This window comes from Fonticula alba (assembly GCF_000388065.1).
Source record: "Fonticula alba strain ATCC 38817 unplaced genomic scaffold supercont2.14, whole genome shotgun sequence".
NCBI classification, from domain to species: Eukaryota; order Rotosphaerida; family Fonticulaceae; genus Fonticula; species Fonticula alba.
The window spans coordinates 531,127-540,922 of record NW_009242984.1 but is presented as its reverse complement, the minus strand read 5'-3'; the positions used below and the strand labels follow the sequence as shown (position 1 = coordinate 540,922).

Below are 9,796 nucleotides of genomic sequence, written 5' to 3'. Positions count from 1 at the left end.
CCGCCCCCCCCCCCCCCCCCCACCCCGCGCGCCCCCCTCCCCCCCCCCCCCCCCCCCGCCCCCGCCCCCCAGAAGGCAACCCCCCCCCCTCCACGACGCAATGACGTCCTCCGCTGCCCCCCCCCCCCCCCCTGCTCGCAGATTCGTCCTCGCACTGGACCCTTGTACCAGCTAGCGAGGGCACCATCTTTGCTGGGCGAATGTACGCTCACACAGCAAGATATGCAGGCAGACCAGCCCTTCGGCACCCAGAGCCCTCCCATTCCAGGGGATCCCATTTGGGAGAGACTGCCACATCTACCGCCCAACTCCAGCCCGACAAAGTACCCCTGGTGAGGCAGGCCGTCGTTCGGGGATCCGATGCCCATGGCCGTTCCATCACAGCCAACTCGCCGTGCTTGGTTCAGGCACCGAGGAAGCTTGTCCGACGGCCCGGTGCGCAGGCCCAGCACCCGCACCACCTTTTCCTCTGGCCAGCTCCGCCCCACCAGCGGGTCTTGTCCTCGGCGCGGAGGTTCGGCTCGCGGACAACGCCCCCATCCAGAGTCACTTCCGCATGCTCATGCATCTGACAGCATGGCAGCGCCGGCCCGTCTGACCCGACGGTGCCCCGATGTCCGCATACCCCCCGGCAGGTCTTGTCCGCCCCATGTGCCGGTCATTGTCGACCAGATGAGTGGGCCATCGCCATGGTGTCCTTCGGCGGAGGGGTATCCGACAGTTCCAGACCTCGTGGATGATGAATACACCCGCCCCCGGCCGATGTACCAAGAGGGCGGCCATCTTCTTCTCAGCCGATGCCCCTGCAGCGAGGATTGCCATCGAACCAGCGGCCGGAACACCGGACGGCGATCTTCACTCCCCTGCACCGGCGCGCCTCTCGGGGATAATCCCGACAGGACCCCCGGCCACCGAGTGCCCAGGCCCAACGCCAGCCATGCCACAGACCGATCCCACGGCGGAAGACCCAGCCTCCCGGCTGCGGCGGACTCTCATACTCTCGATCACCAGCCGGTCCATCCCACATCCCCGGTGGATGACCTTTCGGCCCGCCCATTGCCGGTCTGTCTGCGGCACTGCACCATCTCTACCGAACTGCGGGATGCATGGCTATGAACGTTAATCTTCGACCGACGCGACAGATGCACATTCCTCTGCCTTCTTTGTCGTGGGGACTGCTGGTGTCGATGCATTTACCACAGCCGCTCCCGCATCGGGCCGCTCCTACCATAGCGAAGGAAAGTAATAGCCGGTTGCTGGCCTGCCCTTGATCGTGGGCGTGCAAGAGGGCCAAGCAGAGCCGCGACAGCCCCCCCCTCCTCGCGGCCCTCCTCCCGGCTGGGGATACCATGCTCCCCATGGCCAGCTCTCTGCCCCCAGGAGACGGGCTCCGGCCGAGGGCACCAAAACCAGCCAGCAACAGACTGATCAAGCATAAACAGGGAATACAAGGGCAGGAGAAAAGGAGACGCAGAATGATATCACTTTTTGTGGCTTCCCCTTGGGCCCGAGATGTGTCTCCCCTGCGCAGGACGACATCCGCACCACCAGCGGCCGGTCCCCGCTGGGAGGATGAGGGCGCTGTGAGGCCCGCTCCGTGGGACGATCGACGCGAACCACGACAACACGCCATCACCCTCCCCCACGGGAACAGGCATGTGATTCAAAAACACAACCCTCCAACCCATCGCATACATGATGACCTCGCATAATGGACATGTGAATGAGCGGATTGTGGGCCACTGTGCATAAAGACTCCCGCGCGGGCGCCCCGCCCCACCCGTCCGAGGATGGGATCCTCCCGGGAGCCCCTGTCGTTTCGCTCGCCGGCTGTTCCCTAGATTCGGCCCTTTGCGATCGACCACCAGCCTCTCTCTCGCGATGAGCGAGGTCTTCCGGCCTTGACAAAGCCTTGCGGCCGGTTAGGGCGCTCATGTCCTCAGGGGACGCATGCCCGCCCGAAGGCCTGCCCTAACAGCGGGCGCTCCGAGCCAGCCTCAACGTCCCGGAGGAGGGTTCGACGGGGGGGCTCAAGGAGGCTGAATGGCACCAGTTAAAGCCGAGCTCTTCCCACCTCCCCCCGAAGGTATCTCGCCGGAGGTGACCCGCTTCCTCGATGTCTCGCGGCCCGGCCATGGCACATGGGCCGCCCTCGCCGGAGGCCGGCCCTCGTGTGCCCCTCCCATCTTCCACTGTTCCTTTGGAACACACAGACGAAGGACCCGCCACCGCCGTAATGCTCCTGCTGGTGCCCACGTGGAAGTTTCAGGGCAGCGACACTGCCCCCGACGCCCAAAGTGGCGTCCCTCGTCCCCGAAGGGGGCGTTCAATGTATGTGGCCGGTATCCTCCCCGTGCATGATCCTGCGCTCGAGCAATCGCCACATTGCCTTGAAGACACCTTGTCCTCCTGTGGGATGCACCCTGAGAGACCACAGGCCATAACCATGCCCCTTCCCCCTGCCGGTGCCCCGCCTCTTCCACTGGCGTCACCCCCCTACCCTCCGGCTGCCAGGGCTGCTGGCACGCCCTTTCCCGCCACCCTTCGCAGCCAGCGCGGATTATCTCGGGGCTTTGAGAAAGGGTGTTTCCCGGCATTCCTCGAGAAAGACCCTCCGCACGGGTTGGCCAGGGATTCGGCCGACAGACAGGCATGCCACGAGGGGGGCCGCCAGACAGACGACAGGCCTGCCGCTCGCCGCGCCGACATCGCGCGCTCCGCATGGAGGGGGGAGCGAGGGGACTTTAAGCCCCGCGCACTGACCGTCCCCTCGGCCAGAATAGTAGCACGTTCCGCCACGAGGCAGGGCGGCCATGCACAGAAGGCGACAGATCGAGTGACTGACGGAAGCCCTGGCGCAAGGGCGCGCCAGGAAGCGGTGCGCATGCGCGCCCGCACGGCACTGAGCAAGCTGCCAAGGGCCAGAAACGGTGGGTGGATGCAGGCGACACGAAAGAGGAGAGGGAGGAGAAAGGGGCTCGCGCTACACCCCCCCCCAGTGCTGGATGGATGCCACGTGGCTCGGTGGCGGCGGGCACACGGGCATGAAAGTCAGCCACCGGAGGGCGGCCCCAAAGAGGGGCGCAGCAGAGAAAAGGGCCCTGTGGGGGGCGGACACAACAGGGAGAGAGGGGCATGCGCGCGCCTAAGCGCATGTCCAGATGCGCCGGTTAAGGGCCAGAAGGAAAGGAGCCAGGCCTTGTGATGGCGTGCTTCGAGTTGCTCGGCGAGGGAGGGCGGCACCCTCCAAGAGCGCCATCGAGCCTCCCGCATCCGCCCCTCGCCGGGCCAGCAGCACCATGCGCACCTAGAGTGGAAGAGAGAGAGAGGCGTAGAAAGGGTATCGGAGGGCCTCCCCTACGCAGGGACCCTGTGCTCCTGCCGAGTCATAGGCAGCTCCCTGAGGCGCAAAGGCGCGCACCGAGGGAGCAGGCAAACAGAAGGGCTCGGACGAGGGGGGACCAGCGCCTAAAAGGAGCACCACACACATGCCGGGGTGCGAGTGCGAGAGGGGGGGGGGCAAGTCCAAAGTCCATGTCACACCCTCTTGCGAACAGGACAGAGGCTTGATAGGGGGGAGGGACGAGGAAAAGAAGGGAGAGGGAGGGGAGAGGGTAGGGGGAGGAGAGGGAGAAGGATCAAAAAGAGGGAGAGAGGGAGAGAGGGAGAGAGGGAGAGAGAGAGAGAGGGAGAAGGATAAAAAAGAGGGAGAGAGAGAGGGAGGGAGAAGGATCAAAAAGAGGAGAGGGGGAGAAAGAAGAGAAAAGAAGAAGAGAGGGGGAGAAAGAAGAGAAAAGAAGAAGAGAGGGGGAGAAAGAAGAAAAAAAAGAAGAGGACAGGCAGGGACCGCGTGGATCGGGAAAACATTCATGCGCCTCGGCCGGGGGGGGGGGGACAAACGGAGCGGGGTGGACCAAGTACACGCAGTTGCCGCGCACCAAACTCCCCGAAAAACAGAAAACATCCGTGTATGTTTATGAACATTTAAACACCCCCTTTCTCCCTTGCCCCCCACTCGCGAGGAAGTACATCGAAAATCGAGCAGCCAGGGCATCTACATTGGCATGTGCTTTTTGCCACCACACTCAATAAATGGTGGCCGTTCTTCCTTTGCGACAGTACCATCGACGTGGGCCCGCTTACTCCATGTCCCCCCTTCTCCTCCTTCCTGCCAGCCGCCCGGTCTCGCCTTGTGTGACCCTTGCTTGGAGAAACGATCGGCCGAAGATGCACCCCCCCCCGCCATGTGGAAACTTGTGCTCTCCCCTGGATTTAGCGGATTTTCGCCCATCCCCCGGAGCAGCCTCGCTCGACATCGTCCGGGGAGGGGGCCATTTTCACAGCCAAACAGCCTGCTGACTCCGCTTCCTGAGATGCCACACCTCGTGGCCGGGAGCTGCTCCTGTTCGAATCGCCAAAGCAGCGTGCAACGCCCGATACATTGGGCTGCGCCACTCGCACCAAGGCGCACATGCGCGTCGACACAACACAGCCTCGCCCGGCCATCCGCCGCCCTCGGCCGCGCACCCGGGCTGGTCCGCCGACACCTCCTTCCTCCTGTCGCCGAGCCCCGCCTCCAGGGTCCGAGGGAGGCACCCCAGGCAATGCCCCTGCAGCATGGCAGCGTGAACGCCCGGACGCCAGCCCACATCGCCAATTATCTCCCCCCGCCGTGGGCCGCACGCCCTCGACCGCTTAGGACCACCTGCCTGCCCCGGCACCGCCAGAGGAGAATCTCGCCATCGGGAGAGACAGCGGCCCGCCTCAGCGATCGCCGGTATCGGCCGGCCCGACGCTGTCACTGGCCCTCCGGACCCTGGCCAAAGGCCGGCCCCCAAAGCCACGGGCCGACCCCCGTCCCAGAGTCGTGTTGCGCCAGGTCAATCGGGCGCGCACCGGCGATCGCCAGGCGCTCCGGTGTTCGATCGCGCCCCCATCCCTCACCCTTGGGCTGCCCCTGTTCCAGCGACTCCGCCAACCAGAAGCGCCCGGTGCACTTGCCCAACGTCACTCGCCCGACACGCTTGGGCGGATCCAGCCGCCGCGCCGGTGCCGGCTTTCTCAAGAGCAGCAGCCATCCCGGCTCGTGGCACCCACATGGTGTGCCACCCGGGTCATGCTCTCCGCCATCCCGCACGCCGGGCCATGTTGCCCACGTCTAGGCAACGCCCTTGCCACCGAGTGCACAATCAGCCCACCTGTTCCCGCGGCAGCTCGCCCAACGGATTTGGGCGATGTCCTCCACATCGAGCTGTTGGCTTTGGGTGGATTGCCAGGCATGCCTCCGGCCCGGGCACACGCCTCCCCGGGCCGTGGTGTCACTACGCGTGTCCAGTCGGCCAACATGGCCCGTAGCCTCTTCTGCTTTGCGACTGGCATCCAGGACACCAAAGGACACACCCGTGGGCGGGCACATTTTTTGTCCCCCTCATCTGGCACCAAAGCCGCCGACAGTCGAATGGATGTCTCATCCCGCCCTCGGTAGGTGGACGCCCACGACACCGGCGTGTGTCGCCCCCGGCCGGGCCCATCTTGGACGCTGTCTGGCAATGGGCACCCCCGCCTCGAGGAGGTGCTCTTTCAATGGAAATGACACTTGCCCCGACGTGAGACGCGCCAGCCAGGGAAAGGCGCACCCTCGTGTGGGGGGATCTCGCCCGGGCTGTGTCACCGAGTCCTCGACCGCCGGATGCTCGGGGGAGCACCCTGGCGCAAGACATGCGGAGCTGCCCCATCGCCCGGGCACCGGCCATCTCCCCTGCCTCTCCCCGCGACAGCCCCTTCGCCGACGTCCTGGCCCATTTCCGGGCGCCGACCAATGGTGCCCGACTACCTGGGTGACCCTTCCCGCCCGCTCCTTCCTCCGCCCCCTCCCGGCTGGACACAGCATCATTCGCCGGTGGCCAGCACCAAGATGAATCTCCCCGGCTAGGGGCCGTCGTCGGCTGCCTCGTCCCGACCGAGGCCCTCTACAACCCACGCAGCCCCCCCCCCCCCCGTTCGCCCACTGTCGCACCAGAGCCTGCCTCTCCCCGGCCGCGGCTCAGCATCGTAGCGGGAGTGATGTCCCACCCGAAGCAATCAGCGGCAGGCACAGGGGAACCGCACTACCCCCCAGCGCCGCAGCAGGCCGCAGCCGCCTTCTCACAGTCAGCGGGCAATCTCGGCGCCTGTGTCCCGATCCGTGGCCACAATGGGGTCTCCTTTCCCGCGAGGGAGAGGCACAAATGACACGAAAAAAACCCCATGGGCGAGAGGTGCGAATCCGGGTCCTTCCGCAAATAGCCGGAGCCAGGGTGCCGGTGTCACGAAAGGAAGACGCATCCATGGCCAAGCACTGGGTCGATGTCGGACGGCACCGCGAGGGGCCGAGGGCTCAGCCATCCGAGGGAGCGGCGGTCCATTGCAAGGCAATCGACTTGCTGCTCGCCCCTCCCCCACCCCCGGGACCGGGGAGATGTACCCGGGAGGGGACCTTCCCCTGCCCTCGCCTTCAGTTCCCATGCTCGCGACGAAGCCACGCCTCAAGCCCCCCCCACCCCCCGCCGGGCGGCCATCTCCCCAGGAGCCACTCCCGCCCCCCGATTCGGCCGTGCCTCCCGCGTGCCGCGTTGCCCTGCCCCCTGGTTTGCGTGCTATGCCCTATCCGCCACGACGGCCATGACAACTCCCCGGACATGCCCTCGACCCTCGCCACCCCTGTCCGGTTCCCCCCCCCCCCCCCCCCCCCCCCCCCCCCCCCCCCCCCACCCCCCGCGCACCCCGCGCGGAGACACCCCACACTCATGCACCCACATGGATCCAAGACAAGGAGATACACGCCCGTTCCTCATGTGGAGGCACCACCGGGCGGCGAGTATTGTCTATTCTCCAGGAAAAAATCAAGTGCCTTGATCGTCGAAGTCGAAGACCCCAGCACCAGGCTGGCCGCATGCCTCAGCGGAGAGTGGCATGTGGCCGCGATGGTGGCCACCTCGAAATAGCGTCCAGCCGGATGCCGCGCATAAAGCGGCGCCTCCAGCCGAGCATCCGCATGGACATTCTGCCTCCGGATGGAATTTATCACCTGCGGCAGGGTGCAGCCCAAATCCACGGCCACCTGGTGCAGCAGCGGCGGGGGATACCGGTTTGACACCGCCACCAGCAGGGCATTAAGCTTGCCCTCCGGCACATACATCCCCCCCGGGCCAGAGCCCGACCCCGGTGGCAGGGCAAGGAAGAAGTACTCCGGGCAATACCGGTGAAGCATCGAGAACACCAAGTCCGGATGGCGACCCAGCCGCCGTGCAATCTCGCGCACCGTGAAGCGCATGCGCCCGCCGGCCGGGTGCACCTGCTCCCCGAGGCTCCGAAGGTGCAAAATGTCCTCCACCGGCAACTCCAGATCCAGGCGGCAGTTCTGCCACAGCCCCTTTGCCCGCATTGCCGGAAAGTCGGCTCGGAGCTCCCTCCGGGGTCGCCCCAGCTGCATGGCCATCTCCGGCTTCGACAGTGGCGGCCTCAGCGCAAGGACGCCCAGCAGCTCCTCGACAAGCAGCTGCTCCAGCGAATGACCCGCGGATGGTTGCTCCCCCAAATGCAGGGCCTGTTGCGTCTCCAGCCACACGCTCGGACCGGGCAGGGTTCTATCCAAATACTCCACCAGGGTGAGGCTGGGACTGGCCTGGCTCGGCGAGGCCGGCGTCATCGGCTGGCTCGCCGATCTCGGAATGTGGGCATTCCGGAAGTAGTACCTGATGTACCAGTGCGTCATCCAAATGGGCAGATTCAGCATCCCGGCCGCCTTGCTCAGGGTCAGCTCGCCCGAGGCCATTTCCGAGCGCAGCAGGGCCAAGTGCCCGGATGACAGGGGCCCATTCAGGGCGATGATATACTTCGGACACAGCCCCGGGCCATGTTGGTGGATTTTCCGCTGCGTCACGCCCGTCTTCTTGGCCATGTCTTCCACCAGCGGAGTGGTCGAGAATGGCGCGAGCATCGCGGTGTCGAGCGCATGGCGAATCAGGCAGATGCTTTTCAGGTTCATCCTTTCCCGATCGTCAAACTCGAACCATGGGAAGTGCTCCGCCAGGGCGGCTCGCACCTCCCCCGGGGTGCATGACAGCAGCTCGGCCATGATTGCCAGCGGCTGGGCAGGAACCACGGTCAGGAGTTTCCCCAAGCGCCCGAGGCACACCCTGTGCTGGTGGAACCTTGCCAGCTCCTCCCTCGACAAATGATGCTCCAGGACCCTCCTCGTCTGGGCAGTGGACATGCCTGTCAGTCGCGCGAGGAGCTGACGCGATATCGGCGGGTCCCGCCGAGCCAGGCACATGGCATCCTTAAAGGTCGCATGCTCCGGCATCACATCTCCCTCCCAGGCACAGGATCCCGGCATAATGCCATAGTCCTTGCCATACCGGTCCAACAGGTGTCGCGTGGTGGTGACATCCAGCCCGACCAGTCGGCCGATGGATGCCTCGCTGGTCGTCGACAGATAGACATTCCGGACCCCGGCAAGACGCAGGAAGAGGCGAAAGTCCTCAACATCCTGGAATGCCCGCGGCATGGTGGCCAGCCCGGCCTCGATGTCCCGGCACAGGCGCGTCCCCGCGCATCCAGCCGGCCGACGGTCGACCACCGGCGAAAGGGCCACATAGGTGTCCCCACCATGAACGCCGGCGGGACATGGGCGGTCATCTCCACCCGTGTCTCGGGCCCCGACCGCCGTGGAGGATGCCTCGCGCACAGGGCAACCGGCCCCGGCCGGCCGACTCCAGCCCGCAGGCGCCCATGGGGAGCCGGCCTTCCGCGGCACGAAACCCGGCAGCGACCGAGCAGCTGCTTGCCATCTGACCGAAAGCCCGATGGTGCGACAAAAGACAGCCCTGAAGCCGAAGAGCATCAGGAGCAGCTTCACCGAGGAGGTGGTCCCAGTGTCACACGAGGCTGCCTGTGTGACGCCGGCCAGGAGGGGGGGGGATGAGAGAGAAAAAAATCACAGAAGGGATATGATGTTGGAAGGGGGGGGGGGGGGGCGAGCGACGAAGAGCGAGGAGGGGAAGCGAGTAGTCGATCTAGCATGGCCAGCATGTCAGCTTCCATCCTGGAAGTGGGACGTGCCTTTCAACGCGTGGTCGGGCCCCATCCCCCGGCCGTTCCCCTTCCCCGGGCAAGGCGCGGCCCCCCCATGCCAGGAGGCCCCGGGCCGCGGAGAGCCGCCCCCAGCCCCGCCCTCCTGGCATGGCATGGGCCGGAAATCTCACCCCCATGCACAGGCGTGTGCCTCGAGATGCCAACGCACGTGCGAATCCAAACACACGGCACCGCCGCCCGAGCCCCCCCGGCGCTCGGGAGCCGGCTGCCTGCTCGATTGGCCCCGAAGGCCGTGCCGCCACGCGTCTAGACCCCTCCTCCCTCCCCGGGGACGAGGCACTTTCATGCACCCCCTCCCTCCATCCCCGGATGCCCGGAGGACCAGCCACTCTTGTGTGCACCTCACCGCCAGGTAGGCGCACTGCACGCTCGGCCCCCGTCGCCGGCACCCGCCTGTCAGCAACGGCTCCCGGACCGATGGCGTCCTGAAGGCACCATTGTGTCTGACGAACAGCCCCCCCCCCGCCCCCCCTCCCCACCCGGCATGCAAGCTCAGATCGCGCGCGCACACACACACACATACACAGGAAGACACACACAGCAGCGAGGAGCCTTTCTCAATTGTCGCGAAGTACAGGGCCCGGGTCTCCCTCTAGGCCAGCGCACCGCGCCGGCGGCGAAACACCAAACACCCGCGAGGCTCTCGCCCACTCGCTCTCTT

At 65.9% G+C, this 9,796-nt stretch overlaps 1 protein-coding gene across 1 annotated transcript; it reads right to left on the bottom strand.

The window, feature by feature from the left end:
• Window positions 1–7,336: 7,336 nt before the first annotated feature.
• On the bottom strand, window positions 7,337–8,999 carry H696_05858 (hypothetical protein; the record flags this gene model as incomplete). Its single annotated transcript, XM_009499657.1, has 1 exon — window positions 7,337–8,999. A coding segment is annotated over exon 1 (1,548 nt), but the record flags the coding sequence as incomplete, so codon positions are not given.
• Window positions 9,000–9,796: the final 797 nt, after the last annotated feature.